Source organism: Pogona vitticeps, chromosome 2 (genome assembly GCF_051106095.1).
Source record: "Pogona vitticeps strain Pit_001003342236 chromosome 2, PviZW2.1, whole genome shotgun sequence".
Classification (NCBI taxonomy): domain Eukaryota; kingdom Metazoa; phylum Chordata; class Lepidosauria; order Squamata; family Agamidae; genus Pogona; species Pogona vitticeps.
The window spans coordinates 147,412,883-147,438,913 of record NC_135784.1 but is presented as its reverse complement, the minus strand read 5'-3'; the positions used below and the strand labels follow the sequence as shown (position 1 = coordinate 147,438,913).

General features: G+C 41.5%; 1 protein-coding gene across 5 annotated transcripts in view; it reads left to right on the top strand.

Annotated features, from left to right (window-relative positions):
- The window catches only part of KCNJ16 (potassium inwardly rectifying channel subfamily J member 16), a 74,512-nt gene extending 48,850 nt beyond the window's left edge, over positions 1–25,662 (top strand). For 3 of the 5 annotated variants that reach the window (XM_020791313.3, XM_072990768.2, XM_020791312.3), the window contains one exon: positions 23,020–25,662. In XM_020791313.3, coding sequence (XP_020646972.2) covers positions 23,103–24,377 — 1,275 coding nt within the window. In that variant the 5' untranslated portion in view covers positions 23,020–23,102 and the 3' untranslated portion in view covers positions 24,378–25,662. Of the gene's footprint in view, positions 1–1,075; positions 3,254–17,391; positions 22,227–23,019 lie in introns of those variants that run through there. The other 2 variants (XM_072990769.2, XR_012083891.2) reach the window with 2 other exon arrangements.
- Positions 25,663–26,031: the final 369 nt, after the last annotated feature.

Genomic DNA, 26,031 nt, shown 5'->3' with positions numbered 1-26,031 from the left:
GTTGCAGAATCCTGAGTTTCAAGAATACCCTTCAAGTGCAAAGGAAGATGAATTCATTTTGCATGCGATAAAGATCAGATGCCCCAAATGCCAACAACTACAGGATTTCCCTACAGAGTAGCGGCAGCTGAATTTGGCTTAGGAAGCATATGTTGCTCCTGAAGGATTCAATGGCTGGTACTTGGGCTGAAAGTGAAATGTCAAGGGAGAGACATTACGGTATTTCCTGACCACAGGGACTACGGAAGAGAAAGTGCTGCTGCTAAGATCTTGAACTCTATGGAAATACAAAACATGGGTGTCATGTTGGGCTAGGGATCTGAGGAAGGCAAGAGGAGTGTTGTGAGAATGATGCTGGGGAAAGATAGTTGGGAAGAAGACCAACTGGAAGAATTGTTTTATCAAGGGCCTCAAGCTTAAAAAAACAACAACAGCCATCTGGTCTTCTGAGAGTGGAGATCAAACCTAGTTCCTTGAGCTTCTCCCTGCTGCTCCCCTTGGCTACTCTTCTTACTTTGGTTTATACAGTCATTGTGGTTTACTCCTGTATCATCTTTGCCTTGTGAAACATTTGCTAATCCGTAAACCAACCATCTGGGTCTTATCCTATCCTCTTGGTCTCCCAATTCTCAGCAGCTTCACCAGTCTCTCTTCTCCCTCTCAGCATAGCTGCCCGACCTGCCTCCCTTCAATGCCTTCTGACCCCAGGCTGTTGTTTGTCCTTTATTTCACTCTCTTGATCTAGAGACCTCTGCTTCCTTCTCTTCTCTGGAAGGGGACTCTTTACAGTTACACAACATTTCATTTCCTGATCTGATGACCTTTTTAGCTCCCAGGCTGAGAATATATGTCTATTGGCTAACTTTTGCAAAACTGGTTCTATTAAATAGCTTGCATAGTTAAGTGTCCTTCGACAGTGTTTATCCCAAGGATATTTTATACCATTTTGCTACTTCCCAAAACAGGAGTTAAACATACGTGGATGCCCTTAATGATTGTTTAATTGCCATTTGGGCAAATTTGTTTTTTTCTGCCCTTCCCATCTCCTCCTCCACCCCGCTGAGGGTGCCTGCAGATGCTCTTGTACCTTCTTCTACTGGATACCACAATCTGTGGCTCAGGTCCCTAGCTACACAATACTGGTGGTGAAAAACAGACATGGAAAGGGAAGTTTCTGGTGCAAACATGGAAGAACTTGTCGATGCTGGAATGCCTAAAGGATAAAAATGAGGACTACTGTCATTTTAGTAAGAAGAAATTAATTCCAGCTTTAGGATTTGTTCTCTTAGACATCTCAGATACATTGTATAAGATTTCCCACTGCTCTAACCCATTCCAAATATCACAATTGTATTGCATATTAATTTTTTTTAAAAGAATAAAAGGGAGATAAAGATTCCACACCTTACCCAATTCTAAAGAAATGTTTTCCTGGGATTAAAACCTAAAATGAATGAATAATGATGAGGTATATCTAAACATACATATGTCTAAAATAGCCCTTATTTTAATGATAGTCAACTGCCCAGTTTTGCTTCTACCTTATCTTCAGCAGCCCACTAGTTATTAACTAAACTCAAGAAGAGGGAGACTTAAGAGTTCTAAAAAAATTCAAGTAAAAATTTGGGGAAAATGGGCAATTAATGAATAACTTCCAGTTATTTTGAGGAGTACTTTTCCTTTTTCATTCTCCCAAGTCAACCATCTCTGAATTCCCTCGTTCTCCTTGCAATTTCTTAGAATTTTATCAACCTCCCCATATATTTAAATGCAGTATTGTTCACATTTTGTTCGAATGATTTTGCTCTTCTGAGGCTGTTTCTCCTGCCTTTTTGAGCGCCTTGTGGCTTGGCTTATTTGATTGTTTTGTTTTTGTGAAATAGTAGCTCAGATTCCTGATACATATGTGGTGGGACCTTGTTGGCTTTCATTATTTTATTTGGAGCACACAAATCTTTGGATGATATAAATTCATCTGTGTAGAGCAATGGTTCCCAACCTTGGATAGTTCAGGTGTTCTTGGACAGCAACTCCCAGAAACACCAGCCAGCACAGGTAGTGGTGAAGGCTTCTAGGAATTGCAGTTCAAGAGCACCTGGGTTACCCAACGTTGGGGACCACTGGTGTAGAAGACTATTATTAGGAATGTGCACCTGGGATAGGCCAAAACTAAAAATTCTCATTTCTCAAAATCTGCCAATATTTGTTTTGCATGCCTTCCGTGTGTCATCTGATCACCTCTTTCCTTCCTTTGTTCACAAGTATTTTGTGCAGGAGAAAGATTGCCCCTTAAAAGAAAAACCATCCATCATGGCAAAATTCTGTGATTTTTTTTATATATACATACAGTCTAGTTATGGGGAAATCATGTAACTCATTTCAGCTTCTACAGGTCAAGGTTAATGATACGACCTCTGGACTCAGAAGGAGGAAGGGATAAGGAGTATACAATCAAATAGTTTTCTCAATCCCCTCCCCCCATGCCTTAAAAATATTTTATTACCTATTCGGGTTTTTTAACTTTCATTTTGGAAATTTACAGTTTCCACCATATGATGAGAAACCAAAAGACATGCATACATTAACAGACAAAATCCTTTGCTTCTGTGGTCCTGTTCTAGTGCAAGCAACAGGATTTTGGCTAATAATTTCACTGACTACAAGTTAAATGCATCTGTTGAAAAAGGATGCAATTCACAATATATATGCTCAATAAAACATTTTATTTCAGTTTATATATATATATAAAGAGTTCATGTTATCTCAGTATATCAGGATTAAAATGTCAGTAATAGAAAGAGAGAGTGTCAACTGCAAACTGACCAACCAGATTAAACATGGCCAGTGCTGGAATGCTGATCAAGTGATAGTGGTCCTGATTCATCTGGCAACTGCAGAAGTGGGCTATGGAGATCCTTTAAAAGCATCTGAGGCTGTGCTCTTTTGCTCGCATTGGACCCACCTGTGCTACTTGGTGACCAATGTTTCAAAGCTGTATCAGAATTCCCGATCTGGTTGCCTTATGAATCCCTCATTTCCTAGTGGAGAGGTCTGGCCTACTAAGTATTAACTACTCCTTCAAAAATAAAACAACACTACAAAAACTTTACTACTTTAACAAAAATGAACATTTAGAAACATTTGGCAGAATCTCAAATTTTGACTGCAATATTTTAAAATGCAAAATTTGTTCACCTCTCTAAATATATTCCGCTGTCCCTCTCCTTGAACAGGACTAAAACTCAAACTCCCAGAACATCGTAATAGTAACTAGTATCAGCTGCTAAATAAGGCCAGACATGGTTAATACTTCGATGGGAGAACAGAAATATCTGGGATATCTGTGTAGGAACCGAAAAGACAGAAGAGCTGATGACCCTGGGCTAGAGTGACAAGTGAGGTCACTCACTGGCTGGAATCCTGTTGTTCTAAGTCACTTAGCGTAAAGCTGGTGACGTTTATTTCTGAAAAACTGATGACAATATTTTGGAAATAAAACATTTCTGATTTCGCCCCTGAATATCTGAGGCTCCTGTGGAATCACTTTCATTTTTTAGAAAATTGTTGAAGCAGGGCATGACATGGGTAGGGAGGCTTCAGTTACCACTGTGAGTAAAGTCATCCTGGAATTGGTGATTTTCACTGATTAAAGATTTCCCACCACCACTGTCCCATAGGTACAATAGCGTCCTCATGACAAAAGGGACTGGAGTATTGGAAACATTTTATTTCTGAAAAAGAGCTAAGAGATATGATGCCATTAGCCTTACAAAGCATCACCTACAGCAGTGGTCCCCAACCTTGGGCCTCCAGATGTTCTTGGACGTCAACTCCCAGAAATCCTGGCCAGCAGAGGTGGTGGTGAAGGCTTCTGGGAGTTGTAGTCCAAGAACATCTGGAGGCCCAAGGTTGGGGGCCACCGACCTATAGCACCCAGATTTCTGCCAGTATAAAACAGTGTATTATGTTTATAATGATGATGACGATGATTTTGATTTATATCCCGCCTATCTGGACGAATAGACCACTCTAGGCGGCTTACAATATAAAATAGAACAATATAATACAACAAATACATAAATAGTGCGAACAACAACTACAATAAAGTAAAAATAGAAAAAATAAGGATCTGTTCCCAAGATATGTGTTCAAGGGGAAGCTCTGAACAAGAGCACACACCCTTTGAAAGACATTTTCTTACAGGCTCTCTTTGTGTTCTCTATTCCAAATAGCCATTCTAGATAAATAATCTATATTGTATGCATTATCTAACTTGTACCATAATACAAAACTTGGTACAGCAGATTAGGGCTTTTGGTTAAACAATCCTGTTATAAAACAAATGCTCCTTAGCCACTATTTCCATCTGCCACTGATAAAGGAAGCATTGTTGTTTAAAGAGACACAAGCCACCCTGTTAATTAAAAATACTGATGGGCTTGGGCTGCGTTTTCAGAAAGCAGCCTAACCTGATCCTGCCATTGTTGGTGATCTGCCACTTGCCTATTATTGAGTATACTTCTAGATTACATCATGTCTTATTTAAAGACACAACTATTCTTTGCCAGTAAGGGCTGGAAGTGTGAACTTGAGTTTTCTGTATTCCAGAAGCAGATTTGTAACCCATGATATACCTTGGGATAAGAAAGCTCAAATTGTCTAAGCTTGTAAATGGATCAAAGTATAAATAGATTAAAATGTGAATTTATTGATGGAAATCTATAAATTTATGCATTAGAAATCTAAAGGAATAGCACAGAGTAAATCAATGTTGAACAAGGCAATGCTATAAATGGGGACAGCCCATTCAAAAAATATTTAACTTTGAAACTGGACTTTGCATCAGCACCACATTTAGCATAGTTGTAAAAGACAATCTGCTCTTGCTCATTGTCATATTTGGATGGGTTTGGGCAACAAGTCTTTGTGTTAGGTATTTTTGCAAGCTCACGGATTGCCACGGGGCCGCGGATTCGGGGTTGAGGACCCCTGGGCTAGCCAGCAGGAGCTCAATGAAATGAAACACTGTGAGGAGTGAGGCATACATATTTGGAACGAGGCATACATATTTAGAGAGAAAGGTCACAAAAACAGACTGAAAAGACAGCTTTTCTTTTAAAAGTTTTTAAAAACCAGGTTTGCTTTAAATTAATTGAGAGACATTCCTCCAGAAATGGAAATATTTTGCCATTTTGTTTTCAGTAAACATTATCTCAGGATTTCTGACACCAAACAGCCTCCTCACATAAGTTTTTGAAGAGAAAATCAGCTCAAGCAAAGCAGGCATGGCAACATTAGTTTACCTGAGAGATTAATGGGCGTGTACAGTTTTTTTCTGTGTTGTATGTGTTGAGCTTACTCACACTTTTGCTTCACCATTATTTCGGCACAGAGGGACTACGGCAACATCCCAGCTTTTTTTTTTACTTCTGCCCTTCCCCAGCCACCATATTACAGGTCATGAGGATGCAGAAACAAAAAATCTTGGACATTTTAAAAACAATTGAATATTTATGGTGAAGATTTCACATGAAAAAGTAGGAAATTCAAACAGTGAGACATAAGTGATAGTAGTACTCACTACTAGTATCCACATGGACTCTTCATTAGGCTAAGAGTTGGTGAGGTCTACGGTTGGCATGTTGGGTGGATGTAAGTCACATAGACGAGAGAAAACTATATTTGGGGGAAGGGGCGAGAAGTTCTTCTGTCTCCAAGTACTGCATAAGTGATTATCAATAAGAAATAATATATATCTCCCTAACAGAAGACTGGTAGTATCTGTGCAGTTGATGGAGAAAATTGAGACTTGAAGTCAACTGGGTTAGTTTTCCTCTCCTCCCAAATAAGACTTTGCTCCCATGGCAATTGTTTTCTAGTTTTTTCCTACTCTGTTCCAAGGAAAAATGGATGTTAGCAACTGTGAAACTTTTTTTAAGGATTTGGGGAATTTGTGGAGTACAGCCCCAGTAGTCTGAAGGAATTCTCCTAGCTAGACATCTGGGAACCTTCATCAAGAAATCTGTGTCCTGACAGGTGTTTCCAATTTCTTAAGCTAATGGATTAGACTCAGGCAGCCATTTTCCTCTCTGTGAGAATTGCAAGGGATTATGGGTCATGTTTGGTTGTTTTAGATGCTTTCTGTGTACAGAAAGACACTACCACACCTGTAGTCACTTGCAAGGGAAGCTACCATGTTTTCCCGAAAACAAGACAGGGTCTTATATTAATTTTTGCTCCAAAAAACACATTAGGCCTTATTTTCAGGAGATGCTTAATTTTTTTGATGCATAACCATCTACTTTTATTCAAATACAGTCATGTCATCTTCTTCTGGTGGCTGCACAATGGTGGAGGGCAGGGTTTTACTTAACTGGGGCTTATTTTGGGGGTAGGGCTTATATTATGAGCATCCTGAAAAATCATACAAGGGCTTTTTTTCAGGTTAGGTCTTATTTTCAGGGAAACAGGGTAGAGTCTTCTAACAATAGGCTACGTACATGGATCGAAGAAGAAAAAAATGGAGTGGAGAGAAAGAAAACATTTTTGGAAAAACCCAACAATATTCCCTGAGCTCCTTGGAAGAAACAACACAGACTCTAATTAGGGTAACTTCCAATACAGAAAGACTTGATGATCTATTATATCCAATTAAAACTGAGGAGATCCCTAAATATTTAATGGATGCATATTTTAGATAACACCAGTACTTCTCAAATGAAACTGGGCTACAATTCTAGGCCTGCTTATTGGGGATTCAGGTCCCTTTGTATGTTTTGGGAGGGAGGTAAATTGTGGCCCCTGAAAGCCTCCAGGATTCAGTGTTTAAATAGGTCACAATGCTTCTTGCATGACATATCATTCCCAAATACCATTTTCCCCCTCCAAAAATGGATGTGGACATCTAGACACTTTTGGCGTCTTTGGTTGGTTTGCTGGCAGTTTTGGCTGCATGTACAGCCCTGGAAGAGTCCTGAGGCCAGAAAATTCCCATGTTGGGCCCACGAAAGTTGCTGCTCATCCTTGCTGGATTTTATTCAGTGGAACCTACTTTTGTGTGAATGCTCTTATGTTTGTTGCACTGCTAATCAGCATTGTGCTCTTCAGACAGTCTTAGTAACTCCACTTGCATCTTCCATCTGAATGAGGAGGTCAAATCGGGTAACTAAACCCTTACAACTTTGGAAGGCATGCACCTCTCCTCCTCCAAAGGAACTAGCTCCAGACAAATACTTCTGTCCTTCTGTCAACTCGCAGGGACCAAGTACTTCCCTTTCTTTTTTATTGCAAGATCTGCTTTCAGTTAGATGAATTAAATGTCATTGTAAGCTGTTCCAGTGTGGATGACAGAACCGTTGCATGACATTCAAGTCTGCATAACAGCCTCCTGCTCTGTGCTATTTATGTCTGCCTTTCAAATGTTTAATAAACACTTTTATATTGACATACTAAGCCATCTCGCTTTATTGAGACAGTGATCCAAGTAGTATTTTCCTCCCACCAAACATGAATTCTTGCTCGTTCCAGGCAAATTTAGATTTACGAATTTAAACTACTGTATTTCACTTTGATCTCTTTTAAAAGCAGAGAATAAAGCAAACTTTCAAAAACAGAGGGGAAACTTCATTTTCTGATCCCTTCCTCCCAAGATCTTCCACCTGCTATTGAGGCTGCCATTGTTATGGATTCAAAACAGTGGTCTTTTTGCCCTGCATACACAGATATATAGAGAGGAGAACAATGAAGATGATCTATATTCAAAAAAGGGAAAGCATATGAATTAAGGCGTATAATCTGAAGGACGTGGTGTAAAGCATGTTTTATGCTATTTTATCTACATAATTTGTGTATCCTTGGCTAAGAAGCCAATAGAGCAACGATATCATCTATAGGATTATGATTGAATCACCCCTAATAAAAGGAAGTTAGAGAAATGTATGGTGGTTAGGGATAATTGTTAGAACCCTGCTGTTACTTTGTGTAGGAGCTTTGGAAAATGGCAGAGCTATTCTACCTACAGGAAGCAGATTCTGCATTATCTGTGGGGCTTGGATTCCTAAGACATACTGAAATGTTGTGTTGTGATGGGCTGCCAAGTCAAAACTTACTGATGGCAACTGTAATCAACACAAGTGAAATATTAGAAGGAACAGTTTGACCCACACACATTTTGAGTTTTCATGGTCGAGCAGGGATTCAAAATCAAGCCTCCTCCTGAGTGGTAGTCCATCATTCTCTCTACTAAACCACACTGGGCAGTGACTATGATTGCCGGAGAGAAAAAGACTTTTGGGTTAAGAAATCATCTGCTCATTGAGGTTTCCCCTCAGCAGTGAAAAATGGAAAATAGTTCTGGAAAGGGGCTGTAACTCACAGATGTAACATCAATGTTTAAACACATGATATATTGCGGGCAATTCCATACACTCTGTCATATTGTTTCTGCTGCTGCTGTGTGCCATCAAGTCACCCCCTGACATGGCAACCCTATGAATAAGCAATCTCCAAAACCTCTTGTTCTCAACAGCCCTGCTCAGCTCTTGCAAGTTCAAGTCTGTTCCTTCCTTTAAGGAGTCAATCCTTCTTGCACTCAGTCTTCCTCCTTTCCTGCCGCCTTCTACCTTTCCTGCCATGACTGTCTTTTCCAGAGAATGCTGTCTTCTCATGATGTGCCCAAAGTAGGATAGCCTCCATTTCAACATATATTTTTTTAGCCATGTCAGATAAGACACCAAAAACCTGGGAAAGGAAAAAGATTTCCTTCCCTATGTGAAAGTGACACTAAACTGGGGACTTCAGTTCAGAAAAAGGACAGCAAGTTGTGGGCATGTCAGAAGTCTTTCAGTTTTTGGAATGGCGTGCAGACAATGAGTAGAGAGACACTCTTCTCTTTCCTGCACGGTGCCAGGATTTGAGGTCATCCAGTGAAATTCACAGGCCACTGGATCAAAGCTGAGTGTTGGCGCCAGTGGCATCTGAAGGAAGGGTTATTGCAAAAAAGAAAAAAGGGGTGTTGAAATGTTTTTTACAACCATGTGGTTGTGGTTGTCCACATACTTAGAGCCACCATGTTTTAAAGTGGTGACAGTGCTATTAATGGCAGATTGTTTCCATCCGTGGTCTCCACAGCATTAATGGCAGATCGTCTAAGTTATTGTGACTTTATTCGTGGGCAACAGTGGCACTAATTTCTTCAGAGATGGGCATCTATGCTCAAGGCGAGGACTGGCATGAACCGGAATGCAATGCATCTTATATAGCAAGGCAGCTAATTTGTGCAGCAGGTAGAAGTAACCACCTCGAAGTAAGCTGTAAGAAATAAACAGTTAGTCTTAAACTCTTTTTCCCTCTAATAGATGAGAACTAAGCTCCATTACAACTGTAACCTAACTGAAGGCAATTCAGTCCAGTTCAGTCCTCATGTGGTACAACTTCTAAAAGATTATTTTCAGGGGGCTGTGTTCTCACTGAGTAATTGAGGAAGAATATCTTGTGGTTCTAATACTGGCGTCTGCTGTTCCTTCATTCAGCGTTACAAATGCTGAGCTATCGGCAGGACTATAGAAGGAGAGTCTGTTTTGAAACATAAGCCAGCAGCTTTTAATGTTCAGACTTTTTTTTTTAAAGGGGCTAAAGAGCTAATCATTTTAGTCTTTTTTTGGGAAAACATAACTACTTCTTCAGAACTGTAGTTTTGACAGACTTTCCTGGAGGCCCTATGTTGTAGCTAATTCGTTTTTTAAAAGTACATTTTCAAGTTCTAGTGGAAACAGTTGACTTTGAGGGAGGAAATCTAAGATCAATTATGAAGACAAACTTGGTCGATGAGAAAGTTTGGGTAAAGCAACAAGTTAAAAAGAGGGGTTGTGGACATGGAAGACAAAGGGTAATCCTCTTCCAAAGATGATTGGTGGATGATGCTTATTCACTCAAGTGTTTGTCTCTCAAGCATTCCTTCAAGGGTATTCCTAAATCTTTTAATATTTAATATGTTGAGGCACTGCATTTAGGGGAAAAAGCTCAGCCACTGCAACATTTCTCACTCTTGCACAAGTTAGCAGCAATTAAGCAATAAAAAAATGAAATTTTAAAAATTGCCCAAGCACATGGTTCAGAAAACCGTGCAGTTTGTATGAAAAACAAAGTATTTAAGCAAAATACAATTTCTTGTGCACATTTCTGCAAATCTTTCACAAAAGGCACCGTATTTTTCGCTCCATAGGACGCACCTTTCCATAAGACGCACCAATTTTTTAGGAGAAGAAAACAGGAAAATATAATCTGTTTTCTTCGCTCCATAAGATGCACAGACTTTCCACCCCCCTGTTTTGTGGGGAAAAAGTGCGTCTTATGGTGCGAAAAATACGGTACCTTATTTTTCTGTGTATAAGACACTACTTTTTCCTAAAATCATTATGCTAATTTCTCTCTCTCCTGGCCCCCTGCTTTTTAGTCATCAACCAACATATTTTCTCAGGAGAGATTTCTGTGATAGTGTGAGTTAGGTCCTGAAAAAACACCACCACCACAGGTCTATCCATGGTGGTTCTCTTGTGAGCCCTTCTGATGTTACAGTATGTACTGAATGTGCAGCCTGCTTGCAGTGATAATAATGAGTGAACTCAGTAGTATAACACCGCGGCTATGGAGAGATCTCCACTACAGAACACACACTAGGGCTTCTGGATTCTCAGGATGTTTTCTGGCCTATTATTTTGATTTCACCCAAGACAAGGAGAGGGAGCTGGCTAGTTTCTTGTACAATTTATTAGCCCATTGTATTTATTCAGAACTGTGCACTTCAGCTCCCAGTAAGCTCAAGGTGGTATAGAGCAATGTGTGTGTGGTTCTGTGCCGTGATGTCAGAACTGACTTATAGTAACCTTAATAGGGCTTTCAAGGTAAGTGAGATATTCCAGGAATGGTTTTACCAATTCTACCCCCCCAGCGAGTTTCCATGGCTGAGCGGGAGAGTTCCCCAGAGCCCTAGTCCATCACTCTATCTAATATACCTTACTGGAAATCAGTGAAATATAGTGATAGCCTAATTAAAAATAAAGAACCATAAGCATATAGAATCCGTTTAATCCATAATGCACGAAGCACCATATCTTCCAGACCCATGATCCCAGATGCCTGTTTGAAAAGAGGTATTTTACCTCTTCAAAGGGTGAAGTTGGAAACCTGTTATTTTAAGGTTGCTGTTATATCAATAAAAGACTGGGCTCTTTTATCTCTCTCTTAAAACACAGTTTGAATGGATTGGGTAAAAAATTCCAGGCATCTGAATTCACTGGGTCTATCCTGAGAAACAGGAGCCCCTTTATAACATAAGTACTATAGGTACTGATCTCCATGGGAAAGGAGAAGCCCGTATGCAAGCAAAGAGGGGTCAGTGCAGAAAATGCAAAAAAATGCCTTTAACCCTTTGGACTGCAGCCTTTGGTTTCAGAGAGCAAGTGAGAAAATCACATTCACATATAGCCAAGCAAAGAGAACCCTTCTTTTAGAATTTGGCTGGCTGAAACAAATCCTTTTTTCTTCAAAAGGAACAACAATAGAGTAAATTGTGGAGGAAGTGATTCCAAAACATTTCACAGCCCAAACTTTTTCCAGCACTTTGCACTTCTCCATCTCGGAACAGAGGGCCTTCCAAGGTTACACAACTTCACCGGGAAAGCATAAAATAATAATAATAATAATAAACTCATTGCAAACCTTCACTGGTGGGTAATGGGAAAGTGTGATGTGACTACTAAACCAGGGCTTGAGTGGAATTCATTGCATGCTTTGGAGTTTATGGAGGGAAAGCCCTTATTTCTCATGTTTTCTTTCCTTTTTTAAAAAAAATCAGGTTCTCAGAAATGAATTATTGTGGAAAATGGGGCTTTAGTGTTGTTTTCATCATATTTTATGACCAAACTCTTGACTAATTTATTTTTGCTATTTTCCATGGTGACTGGGCTGTAATGTCACAGTATGCCCTGAAATAATCCTGTAAGAGCCAACATGGTTTTCATCATAGAACTGAGTTCGGGTGTCACATCCTATTGCAATTACAATGCCTTCCAGTGTACAGTGGTGCCTCGACTTACGGCTATAATCCGTTCCAGAAGATGGACGTAACTCGAAATGGTCATAAGTCGAAGCACCGTTTCCTACTGAAATTCATTGGAATGCGATTAATCCATTCCAGAAGAAAAAAAATACTTCCAAAAATAAAAGAAAAAGAAAACACTGCAAGCCCCATAGGAATGCACTGCAGCTGCAAAAAACAACAACAACAAAAAATGAAAAAAAATATACAATAGAGGAAGCCCCGAAGGTGCTGGGGCTTAAAAACAAAACAAAACCAAACAGTAAACAATAGGGCAAGCCCCGAAGTCTCTGGGGCTTAAAAAAAAACCCCTCCAAACCCAAAAATAAACAATGGAGCAAGCCCCATCGGAAGGCAGTGGGACTGCAGAAAAATCACCAAAAAACAAAACAACACAGCACAGAAACATAACCCCCCCGGCCCAAACCCACTCTGCAAAACCCACCCAGAACAGTTTTTAAAAAGCAGAAAGCAGCACCTTCCTTCACCAGGCAGTCCCAAGCCTCCTATGACACACTCACTCTAACTGCAGGGGTGAAAGAGCTACAAAGAAGATGCCTCTCCGCCTACCAACAGTTAGCAAATTTGAATTCCCCGCCTTTCCCCCCTGCCTTTTTCTGGTCGCAATTCGAAGCTCCAGCTGCAAGTCGATGCAAAATTTTGCGGCCAGAGCTGATTATAAGTCGGGATGTTCATTAGTCGAGGCTCCACTGTATCTGAATCAAAGTCAGAGTGGTAATGGATGGTGAGCCAGGTTTTCTATAGAATAAGAGATTTCATTTAACGCCCCAAATACTGTTACTTGGTGTAGTAAATTGCACTAGAGTAGACCTATTGAATCAGTACGTATTTGGCAAGTCAACCCCTTCGTAAGTTCCATTGATTCAAACAAAGCTACTCTAACTGTAACTTACTTTACCATAGTAAATAACCCCTGCTCCTGCTGCCTCCTTCTCTTCCTTCTCCTCTGCTGCCATCTTTAGCTGGTAGGCATCCACATTTGCAGAGACAGCTGGTCTGGCTCTTGAAAAGGAAACCAAACCACTCTCCCTGAAAATGGTGGCAGTGGAGAAGGAAGAAGAGGAGGTGGCAGCAGGACCAGGTAGGAAGGCAACAGTGGCGGGGGGACGGGACGGTGGCATTCGGTTCTCCTTCCCTGAGGCATGAACCAGAGAAATGAACCAATTCGCAGTTCATTTTTCCAGAATTTCAGTCTTGTGGGTAGCCACGAACCATGAACCGCCCCGATTCAGCATTTGTCTGGCTTGTGCCCATCTCTATCCTGGACCCATCCAACGCAGAGAAGGGCTATATGGTAAGTCTGATAATGAATCTTCAAAGGTTGACAGTACAGAAATCCATCATTCTTCGTTAAAAACAAAGCAGTTGGGAAGTGCTCTCCTTGTTCCAAAGCAGAATTTTCCTCACACAAGATGCACTCAGCACATGCAACTTGCCTTTGAGTGGGAAAATTCAGTTTTTTAATGGTTGAAAAAACTACTCCTAGAAACTTTATACTGGCTGGTGGGCTGGTGTTGCACATCACAATTTCCTTACTGTTTCTAGGAAGTCTCATTATATATTCTTGAGCACCTTGTATTTATTTATTAAACACACACACACACAAACATGCACACACCACCTCTCCAGTCTTAAGGAAGAACAGCAAAACTATTCTTCTCACCTTGTAAAAGTTTAAGGTTTTTTGTGGTACTCTCAACAAGAGGGTGAGAATGACTTTTGTATGTATGCAAATTAAGCAACATTACACAAATAATGCAAATTAAGTTTTTAAAAGGTTTTAAATGTGTTTTTAAACACCATTACACATTTACCATATTTTTCTGTGTATAAGAACCCCCCAATGTATAATATGACCCCCAGTTTTGACCTTTGCAGCAGTCAGAGGTGGAGGCGGAGGCGAAGGAGCAGCTGCGCTTGGCCGCCCCTCGCGGTTGCCCATTGATTGCAGCTGCAGCCACCCGATCGGCTCCTCCAGCGCCACTGCTGGAGCTCACCCCAAGCTCACGTCGCCGCCTTGTCCCTTGCCTGAAGGGAGCCCACAAGTGGTGCTGGAGGAGGTGATTGGGCGGCCGCAGCTGCAGTAAATGGGCAGCCGCAAGGGGCGGCTGAGTGCAGCTGCTGCTGCCACCACCACCTGATCACCTCCTCCATCGCCACTCATGGGGATCACCTCAAGCTCACAACACTGCCTTGTCCCCTGCCCGAAGGAAGCCCGCGAGTGGCACTGGAGGCAGCAGCAGCAGGAGGTGGAGCCGAAGAGGTAGCCATGCTCAGCCGCCCCTTGTGGCTGCCATTGAGGCAGGGGACAAGGCAGGCGGTGGCATGAGTTTGAGATGAGCCCCGTGAGTGGTGCTGGAGGAGGCAATCTGGCAGTTGCGGCTGCAGTCAATGGGCAGCTGCGAGGGGTGGCCGAGTGTGGCTGCCCTTCACCTCTGTCTCCGGCTGCTGCTTCAGCGTACTTTCATGTATTAGATGGCACTCAATTTTTGCAGTAACTATTTTAGAAAAAGTATCAACGTATACACGGAAAACATGGTAATTAATTTTTAATTTTACATTGTGTTTTTAATTGTGACTATTGTGTTGTTTTAACTGACTGTGGTCCCCTATGGGGAGAAAGGCAACAATTAAATTAAATTAAATTAAAAGATGAGACATGAAATGAAACAACACAAAATAACTAGGCAACTGTGTGCAGAATTACTGGAAACCCTATCTATTAAAGCAGGGCAAACACAGAGTGGGTTATAATTGTCCAACATAGATAGAATCAGTGCACAAATAACTTTGTCGGAGTCTGTCCTCTATCGATATGAATGCAACTGGCAAATCAAGTGAAACATACGAAAGATCCCTGTGATTATTCTCTCCATCTGCTTAGAACCTAGCATTATGGTCTCTAGCTCTCAGTGCCCAAGTGACTGGGGATCATATGAGACAAAGACATATTAACTGAAGCAAGTTGTTAAATGGTGAAGGCAAATGAGTGGCGTAAGTACGAGCCAGGTTATGCCATAAATCCGTCCAGCAAGTGTGTCATTTCAACTAGAGAACAGAGTAGTCATAATGAGTGTCAAGGTCATCTTGCCAAGAGATCAAGCAAGCATGAAATCAAGAAGCCAAAGAGAAAAACAGAAGTGTAAACTACGTTGTTCACAAGGAGGCATAGCAGGCAGAAGTTTCAAGATGCCACACAGAAATGTCAGGGGGCTATCCCAATATTTCTTCAGTCTTCAACTGAGCCTCTTAGAGCTTAGTGGGCCTATGCCTCCACCTGCACATAGCTGCAGACTTCCCACTCTCAGGCCTCACCAAGAGTGCCCTCCTTTTTAGGATACCTCTAGTCGAGAAGAGGCCTCCACTCTGTTTTGACAGTGGTCAGGAAACTCTTGGAAGTGAGGGCCGAGTAAATGATGCTTGCACTTGCTGTTGTTTAATCTGCTTCATCTGGCTTTCTTCTGGCTTTCTTGTTCTGGTCAAAATTTGTGGTCACACAACTATGGGCAGATGCTCTGATTCTCGAGATATGGTACAATCCAATTTATAAGAAAGGGTATGTGCATCATGGTTGTGGGAGAAAGGAACTTAGGTAATGGTGAAGATGACGTTGGAGAATAACGGTCAGGGACTACCAGATCTGACATTGATTAAATATGTGGGCCCTGATGGTCAGTACATCCTGGACTGGGTGAACTGTCCCAGATAATTCTATATTTCCAAAGGCCCTTTGATGGGGACAATATCCTTACTGCAGGTAATGTAATTCTTTTCTGAGGGATTGATCTTGTAAGACTAGAAGGCAAAATGCCTGAGAGCTCCTAGTTGAAGTAAGACGGCCTCAACCACAAGTGATGTCCAAGGATCTGAATATTGCAAGATTAGTGTGAATGTAAACAGGTTTTGAGACATCAGAAATTATTCTAGGCTGCTATCCTTTAGAAGAAAAGTTGATGTCATAAGAGCAGCAATGTTTATGAACATCTGGCTGACATATAATGAAAGCCAGGAACCAACAGATATTCTTCCAGTTTCTGGAGACTTACCAAGATGTAGCTGCTTCTACTTTGGAGGGTCCATCTCAATACTTATTGGAGATATGCAAAGGCCCAAGTAAAGGAGGCATAAAAGGAAAAAGGTTTAAGATGCTAGGTTGGAATGTCAGCATTCCATGTAATGTCAGACAATGGTCCTAGAAATTTCTTCTGCCTTCTGCTGAATCTTTTGTAGCTGAGCCTATGCTGCACCCAGGAACTCAACTACAAACTTTCCAAAATCAGGTTTTCACAGGATTGGCCCTCCTTTTAAGTGCATACCTACTCAAGAGGAGGTTTCTACTTCCAAGGCTTGTCTTGCAACCAGGCACAGAGCTGAATTATCTCCTTTCTTCCTCATGGCTTTGTTGTGTATTGTTTTCTCAAACTGGGAAAAGACCCTGTACCTTTTCAGACAAGTTCTGGTCTCTTTACATCTGTAAAATAGGATTCTACCACTCTCTCTAAGGATCCAGCAGCTGCCTGCTCCTCTGTGCCATTTGGCCTGGGTCGACGGAAATTCCTCCAGGAAAGGCATGATAGCCCAGAACCTTAGAATTTGGGGCAACATGTTCCTCCCCTTAATTTTGGGGTGGAACTATACATTTACAGAGAACCAATCATTAGAAGAAAATAATGCCTCAAGTAGTGAAAGATGGATGATCACAGAAACAGGGATTTTTCGTTGCACATAATTTGCAAATTTGCTTGCTTTAATTTGTGGTCTTCAGGTCTAAAATGAAGTCACATGTCTGGAACTATAATGTGATTAAGATGTAATGATTAGTTATCTGTAATGTGGTTTGGCTCATAGATATTGGCTTAGGGTGGAACTATACAGCAGGGAAAATACACTTGGATCCACTATGAACAGCACTTTCTCCACATGGGTCCCGGATAGTTTCCTTTGGTCAATCTGCAGTAGTCATCTAGATCACAGGTCCCCAACCCCTGGTCCGTGGCCCAGTGCCAGTCTGTGGCCTGAGCCAGACCAGACTGTGGAAACAGAACTCCCCCTACCCCTGCATGCACTCCCCCTGCACAGCCCATTTGTGCCTGTGCGTGCGCACCTGCGCCCATGTAACCACTCACCCACCCCTTTGTGCATGTGCATGAGTGCACCCTGAGCACTGTGCTGTCCTTTGCACATGCGCTTGAGCGTCCCTCGCTCCTTTGCTCATGTACATGAGCGTGCCCACATGAGAGCATGCATGCTCCTTCATGCATGCACATAAACCCAGTGGGGTGCCCTGCCTTCCCCAGCCAGTCCGCAGGGCTAAAAAGGTTGGGGACCACTGATCTAGATGACTACACAAAGTTTTTATTTTTCCTTTAACCACTGACACACTTGATCTGATAAGATGCTCATTGGCAATTTTCTAAGTGGCTTAGCACAATTTTTTTTCTCAACACTTTTCCCACTCTATTTAAAGACAACAGGCACTTGCCCCATGAGCACCCCTTTGTATCAAATAAGAGATTCACACAATGCAGAAAGTGGAGAACAGCAATGCCCGTGTGCACCAAAATTGAAACCATCCCTGCCAACTGAACTAAAAACAAAATATGGTTTGCCACTTAAAAGAGACGATTACACCCCAGGTATACCTGCACTTAGCTTTGCATTGTGTAGTCACCAGTTTTTAATTCAACTTCATCCATGCCAGATTGACACAAAGTGCACAGTAAATAAATTAATGTAGATGCTCACTTAGGGCTTGGGGAGATTCTCCCTGGATCAAAGAAAATATTAGGCAAGGTGTGTCTTTGTCTGCCACAACAATTTTTAAATGGCTGATACTAAATACATTGCATCTGTAGCCCATGTGACAACTGTGATTCAAGATTTCACATGTACAGCTTCCCTTGCATGCAATCATCTGATTGCATTCATTTCTGTGTGCAATCTGTTGTAAATTGCTACAAAAGCACCATCCAATAGTAATTCTTCCTAGCCGTACTGGGCAATTCCAGCTTCCTAGATTCCATCAAAACCACCTTCCCCTTCTCACTGCTTCCCAAGCATAGGGCAAACAGAAACAAGACTTCAGTCCTTCTAATGTCCAGGTTCTTGGAATTTCAGAGATAAAAGAAAGCATGTGCTCCCTCCCTCATTTACCTCTGCAGTGCAGTGCATCTAATGACTTTGTTTGCAGAAAACTGTTGGCATGACTGAGAATTCAGCAGCACTGAAAGAAGGTTCATGGGACACATATGGGTCATGGGTCATAAGCTGCCCACTTCTTTTTATACCATTTGTTTTGGGTGTTAGGTGGATAGTGGGGTCAATTCTTTATGATGCCCCAACACCTCTGATAGTTATAGAGATCCCTTCACATCTTTCCTTTAAATTAATTATTTACATACCATAAAAACAATTCCAACTTCTGGTGAACCTTTACAGGGCTTTCTATGCAGAGAGCACTCAAAAGCAGTTTCCCATTCCCTTCTTCTGGCGGTGCCCTGGGACTGTGCAGCTTGCCCAAGGGTACCCAGACTGGCCCTTCTCCCAGGACTCACAGTGGAGAACCCTCAGTCTCTGTGGTCAGGTATCCAAATCACTGAGCTATCCAGCCAGCTCTTTCTTTTAAGGTAAAGGTAAAGGTTCCCCTTGGCATTTAGTCCAGTCGTGTCCGATTCAAGGGCGTGGTGCTCATTCTGGAGCCATCGTTTGTCTGTCGACAGTTTCCGTGGTCACGTGGCCAGCGCGACTAGACACGGAACGCCGTTACCTTCCCACCGAGGGGGTACCTATTTATCTACTCACATTTTTACATGCTTTCGAACTGCTAGGTTGGCAGGAGCTGGGACAAGCGATGGGAGCTCACTCCGTCGCGTGGATTCGATCTTATGACTGCTAGTCTTCCAGCACCACCATGTCTTTCTTTTAAAGCCAAGTGTAAATACCTGTTCTGAGATGTTGTTTCCATTTAATTATCTGCTAAGGGTTAATCCTGGAATTCAGCTCTCCTAAGACAATTCCTTCTTCGAGCAGTGACTCACACCTGCATGACATTTGTTTGTAGCTCTTACATGACCTCTTGTATAAGCTAATCAACAAAACTCAAAAATAACAAGTACCCTCTCCCCCATGCTTTTACAGGAGAGACCACTAGCCTTTGGCAGTAGTTCCTTTCCATACCTGTTGTTGTGGTGCTCCTTGAAACATTACTTCAGTTCCCAATTGCTCTTTGTTTTTCAAAGGCAGCTTATGAAAATGTGGGTTCATGAGAGACCAATGGATGAAAACAGCAAGGGGTGTTTTTAAAGCCACAGTTACAGCAAGTCATATGAATATTTCCAATAACTGTGTTCCAAGAAGTATTTTTGGAAGAATGAATGTTGTGTTTTTTAATGAAGGCCACATTCTGAGGATACGACACCATATGTCACATTCATTCTTGTCCCAAAAAAGAAAAGGAAAGTATGCTAGGCTTTCAAGTGTTTTGGAAAAGTGTCTCTGCACGGCTGACATTATTCTTGGTGTGCCTGAGGGATTTTGGTCTTCGAGCATATCACAAATGGGATGTACTACATTTCATAGACTCAGTCTCTCACAATGTGCCACAGGACTGGTGGGAGGAAGAGACAAATGTGTAACCTGAAACTTTTATGTTTAAAATATGTGTAAAGTGTGTGTGTGTGTGTGTGTGTGTGTGTGTGTGTGTGTGTGTGTGTGTGTGTGTGTGTGTGAGAAAGAGAGAGAGGGGGAGAGAGGGAGAGAGAGGGGGAGAGGGAGAGGGAGAGAGGGGGGCGAGAGAGGTGTTTCAGTGCAAAAATGGCATACAGCTAATATATATGGACTTCTAAATGCCTCCCTGCTAGATGAGGATAATAATCAACAATAGAGATGGGCACAAACCACAGTTCAGCCTGGTTCAGTGCTGCACCTATACAGGTGGTCTATGGGCATCGCACTCTTCCCTACCCCATCCACTGAGTGATCACCCATTTACCACCAGCAATGTGTGCTTCCCTCCTCTGCCTCCTCCAGAGGGTACCCCCTCAAATGAGGAGTTGGGGCACGGAACCCATAGCGTTGCCCATGAGTGGGTGATTGCGCTGAAGAGGCGAGGAAGGGAAGCCCATGGAATGCCTGCATGGGCAGAGCACCAAACTAGACTGAACTGTTCATGCCAATCTCTAATCAACAGCCCTCTCTGCAAACAGAGATCTAAAATTTAAGGAAAATGGGGCTCACATAAGCCTTTCAAAATTCTCTTCTCAGTTCAGCAGAGAGAAATTGCAGGCACTGTTTCATCTAATATGGATGTGAGAAATTCCCCCAACAGTCTTCCTTTTGGGGGTTTGTCATTCAGAGTGGCGTTAACAAAGGTTCCCCATTTCTACTACCATTTTGGTGTATTCACAAGTGCCATTGGCAACCACAACTTTCCTGGCAGCCCAGACACCATTTTGCATCCCCAATAATGCCCCAGAGTGTTTCCTCCAGGTCATCATAGAAAAAAAAAAAAAGGCAGCAGATGCACAAAAGACGGAAGAAAGATTTAGAGGATTTTTCACAGTGGCTGCTTTTCTAGGGTCAGGGCAGCGAGAGAGAGAGAGAGGGAAAACTGTATTCTGAAAAATTTTGCTCAGCTCTTGCTCTAGCTCAGGACTTCTTTGGTCTGTCGTCTTAGTTTTATGTGTAGAGGAGTTTAAAGGAATCACTTGGTAATGGACTGTCTTCTCTGAAATCTGAAGTCCATTTTACCAGCACATTCTGTTGCATGTGAAGATCAGGTCACTCTTTGCCCAAACTGTGTGTTACAAAGAGTTTATGTGTCATCAGCACACCTTCCTGATGGCAGATGTTATGGAAACTCTGTTTGGTTTAGGCAGATCATATGAACATTGGTTCAAGAGATTGCAGACCCAAGCAGGCTTTGCTCAGCATCTTCCCTGAAGTCAGAATACCCTGTACACCACACCTGAGAAGACACATCATTTAGCTGTATTAGAAAGCCAAGGCAAGTGGTTAGTGATGGATTTCCAACAAGGTTTAACAACACAGCTGAGTCAGGGCTTTGGTATGTTATTGGAGGGCTTCAGTGTTGTTGCTTTGTTCCTTCACATATTGTGTGCTCTCACATGTCCTAGTCCAGGATGCTAGTCATTCTTCAAATATCAGTCATTAAGAGGAATATCCTGGGTTGTTGTTGTTTTTCTTAAAAAAATCCTGTTCTTCAGTCTGCTTGTTTTGCTTTCCTTCCGAACGTCTCACTTTCAGCACTTGTAAATTATAAACAGTCTTGGGTCCAGCATACATGAATTCTGTTTCTTCTTTTTGTTGGAAAGAAAGGAAACTATTAATACCTTGAAACTGGAGGCCAAAAAACACATCCGGTTGTCCCCTGGGCAACAACAGCGTCCTGTCAGCTGATCCATTCCAGAAACACCACTGGGTTGCTTCTGATGCAAACAAAGAAGAAGCTGCAGCCTTTCATGAAGTGCCTTTCGTAAGCCGAGGCTTCTGTAGCAAGTGCTTCCATTCCCTTGTCAGTTAGACTTAGGCTGAAGGCCTGAGGGCCAGAAGAGTGACAGGAAATGATCCTCTAAGGTTCCCAAGAACACTCAAACCAACACAGAGAGATCCGATCTTAGTTTCCGCTTATTGGTCTCTGACCACCACAGTCAAGGAACAGATTCCTACAGCTAAGCCAAGGTAGAAGAGAAAGTTAGATCCATATATAGCAGACGCTTCAAAAGCCCAATTTTAGCAATAGGTTAACTAGGACCCACTGAGAGTATTACTAAATATAAATAACATGCAAGCTTTATTTTCTCCAGAACTTACAATCAAACTGGATGGTCAAAAATCAGAGGTTAGGGAGAAAAGGGAAGGTTTTTTTTAAAAAAAAAGATAAAAGATGACCAGATTTTTATCATCATCAGGTTTTAAAACAATCCAAGCTCAAGATGGAGATTATGGAAACAAATTATGGAATCAATTTCTGCTTTGTATTCTGGGTATTCTGGGATGGAGAAGCAATGCCTGAACCCTATTCTTGAAACATCTGGCTGTTATCCAAACGGTTTCTAGCCTTTAGGAAAAAGTGTCCTTTCATAGACAGGTAAAGAGAACAGGTAAAGGGGAAAATGAGCATCTGTATATTTAGAAAGTTGTAGACTGGTTTTGGGAAGTAAATTGGGTGAAAAGCCAATTGAAGTCCAGTTGCTCAGTGCTGCCTAGTGGGTGGAGGGAACTCTCAGCATGTGGGGTGGGTGTTTTTTTTAAAAAAACCAGACCAATACAACTACTTTTGCTTTTTATATGTCTTATAGAATGTTCAGTGACATTGTGCACATTTTTTTACTCCTCGTACCAGAGATCTTTCTTAGCCATGTCAAGTATAAGGCTATCGGCAATCAGTGTATAACCAGTATGATTTTGTGTCTGCCTCTTCAAGATAAAACCAGGAAGCTTGAAATGACTACACTAAAACACTGAATGGAAGACGATTGATCCAGAAAAGCTCACATTAAAATATAGCACTTAGTTTTTGTCTTCTTTATTTTCTTTGGTTTTGGGCTTGATAGGCCAGCAGAGATTAACTCTCCTAAAACTACAGTTAAAACTGATTCTTAGCTTGAAAATAGTCTGCTATATACAGGAGTTAGCAAGATGGTGGTGATGGCGGGGGGGGGGGGGGGGACATTGCCTTGCTCTTCCTTCCATTTAATTGAACACTGATATTAATGGGGGTCATTACAATCTATTATTGGGGGGTACCGTTGCCTTGCTCTCTCTCTCTCTCTCTCTCTCTCTCTCCCAATCTAATGCTGATATAAATGGAGATCATTAAAATCTATTATGGGGCAGAAATCCGAAATATCAAGTGTTTTCTTTTTTGCTTTCTTTTATAGGTTACCAATGAAAAGAGGGAGCCAGTGACTGGTGTCTTTGAACGTGTCTCCTATACTGATTACACTGTGTAGATTCAAGAACCATGGCTGAACTTGGTGACAGCCATAAGCTTATAAGCATGGAGGCAAATAAACTCAGACATTCACAGAGTTATGAAGACACAACCTCAGTGGGGCTTAAAAGAATGCAAAAGCGGTTTCTCCAGAAAGATGGGAGCTGCAACGTTTACTTCAAGCACATATTTGGAGAGTGGGAGAGCTACGTGACTGACATTTTCACCACACTGGTGGACATCCAATGGCGCCATATGTTTGTGATCTTCTCGTTGTCCTACATCCTTTCCTGGTTGTTCTTTGGCTTGGTTTTTTGGTTGATTGCCCTCCACCATGGCGATTTATCCCCCGACAAAGAGATAACTCCTTGTGTCGATAAAGTCCATAGTTTCACTGGGGCATTTTTGTTTTCTCTTGAAACTCAAACCACCATTGGCTATGGATCGCGTTGTGTCACAGAAGAGTGTTCTGCAGCAATCCTGACGGTGGTCCTGCAATCAGTCTTGGGTTGCATCATTGATACATTCATCATTGGAGCTGCCTTGGCTAAAATGGCAACTGCCCGAAAGCGAGCCCAGACCATCCGCTTCAGCTATTATGCTACAGTAGGCTTACGAGATGGCAAACTCTGCCTGATGTGGCGTATAGGCGACTTCCGGCCTAACCATATGGTAGAAGGCACAGTGAGAGCTCAACTCTTACGGTACGTAGAAGACAGAATGGGGAGGATGGCAATGGAATACAAGGACTTAAAACTGGTAAATGACCAGATCATCCTTGCTACCCCAGTGACCATTGTACATGAAATTAACCATGATAGCCCGTTGTATTATCTGGACAGGAAAGCTCTGGCAAAAGACAACTTTGAGATCCTGGTTACGTTTGTTTACACTGGAGATTCAACAGGAACGTCACACCAGTCAAGAAGTTCATATGTGCCCCGAGAAATCCTTTGGGGCCATAGATTCAATGACGTTCTTCAAATGAAGAAGAAGTATTACAAAGTCAATTGCCTCCAATTTGAAGAAACCACCGAGGTATATGCTCCTTTTTGTAGTGCCAAGCATTTAGACAGGAAAGAACAAGAATATACAACTTTTGAGAAGGCATCAGATGGAGAACCCGGAACATCATCCTCACTAGCACGGTTCAGAGGCCGTTCATTTAGCGCAGAAGCTTTAATCATCCATTCTGAAACAACTGAAGAGTCAGCCAAAGTTTCCAGTCAAGTCAGTACTAAGGAGCTGCCTTATGAGAGAGCTCTAGTGGCTTTAAGCCGAATCTCAATGGAATCCCAGATTTAGCAATTAATTATAAAGCTGGCTGTTAAACTTTTTGCAGTTCTCAAATGCACAAGTTTCAGTTAAATACTTGGGGACCTGGTTCTCAGATAATTAATCGAAAAGGCCATTTACTGACACGTTATTAAGACATCATTCTAATGGATGGGTATGTTTAATTGATAACATTAATGTGACTCATCTCCTTTAAAATTAGCAATTTTGTAAATATAAAATTCTGCATACCAACAATACTTCAGAGAACATTCAGTAGTGCTTAATTCCAACTCTGGATGAATCTGTCAGTAGAAATTTCATAGAATCATAGAATAATGGAGATGAAAGGGGCTTCTCAGACCATCGAGTCCAACCCTCTGCTCAATGCAGGAATACAAATCGAAGTATATCTGACAGATGGCTGTCCAATTTTCCCTTGAAAGTGTTGGAGTGCTCACCACCTTCCAAGGTGATTGGTTCCATTCTCATGACTACCTTTTCAAGACTGACTCTCCACTGAATCCACCAAGGGAGACTAAACTCATTGTTAACTTTCAGTCCTATGCAAGCTTATAATCTAGGGACAGGGATTTGGAATTCTTTGGTGAGGTGGTGCAATGCATTGAATTCAAGTACTGCATGATGTGTCACAGAATTAGTCTATGTAGCCCAGTGCTGTCAACACCAGTTGGCAGCACCTGTCCAGGATTTCAGGCAGGATTTTTTTTGTCTCCTAGCCTACCTACATACAATAGGGATTGAACTTTGAACCTATTGCACAGGAAGTAGATATTTTCTACTCATTCATACCCTTCCAATAGCAGGTAGACTAAACTCGTATTCTTGAATTTGTTTCATTTTTGTTTTTGTTTTTTGTTTCCCATGCTTGCAAAAATGTTATACGTCTCTAGGGGAGGTCCACATTTTCTTTTTAACCAGAATTTATTTTTTCTTTAAAAATTAGTATTTTCCTTTGCATTTTCAAATAAAATACTTTTGAAATTCTTTATAAATTGTGGCAAAAAAAATTTGCACAGAGCTTAGAAAGGTAGCTCACTTTGCCAAAGTCACCATACATGGTACCATATTTGCTTGCACTTTAATTGTGTTAATGAATAATTTAATTGTTTCTCAGTTGATTTGAGAATATAAGAACAATTATACTAAATGGTTTGTGAATTCCCATCTGGTCACTGATCATTCTGTGTATACGGTATTATGTTGTTTTTTTAACTCCATATCATTTGGAAGACAAAATTGTCACTTAAATGTGATACTAAAAACTAAATATATATACATATATATAATCTTCCTTCCCACTGTTTTGAGTCTTCTGTTATTTTGCTTTTTATGCTTAGGTTCTAAAATAGAGAGGCAATTTTGTCTCCTCCCTTTCTCACCCTTTGGACTCTGCCTCAAAATGAACTTTGAACCAAACTATACACGTTGCTAATCAAGAGATCTCACTTTCTGCTCAGACCATTCTCACACTTGTGTATGTGTGCAGGTGGGAGCAATACAGTAGAGACCACTGATACTATGGAATGGCAAAGTGTCCTCGATGTTACAGAGAAAGATTTAATCTCTGCTTATCAGTTTTAGAGGCAGCAGTGCCTCTTGATGTAACAGATAGTTTTAGTGCCCAAAATAAAACTTTCCTGTCTCAAGAGCCGTGCGGCGT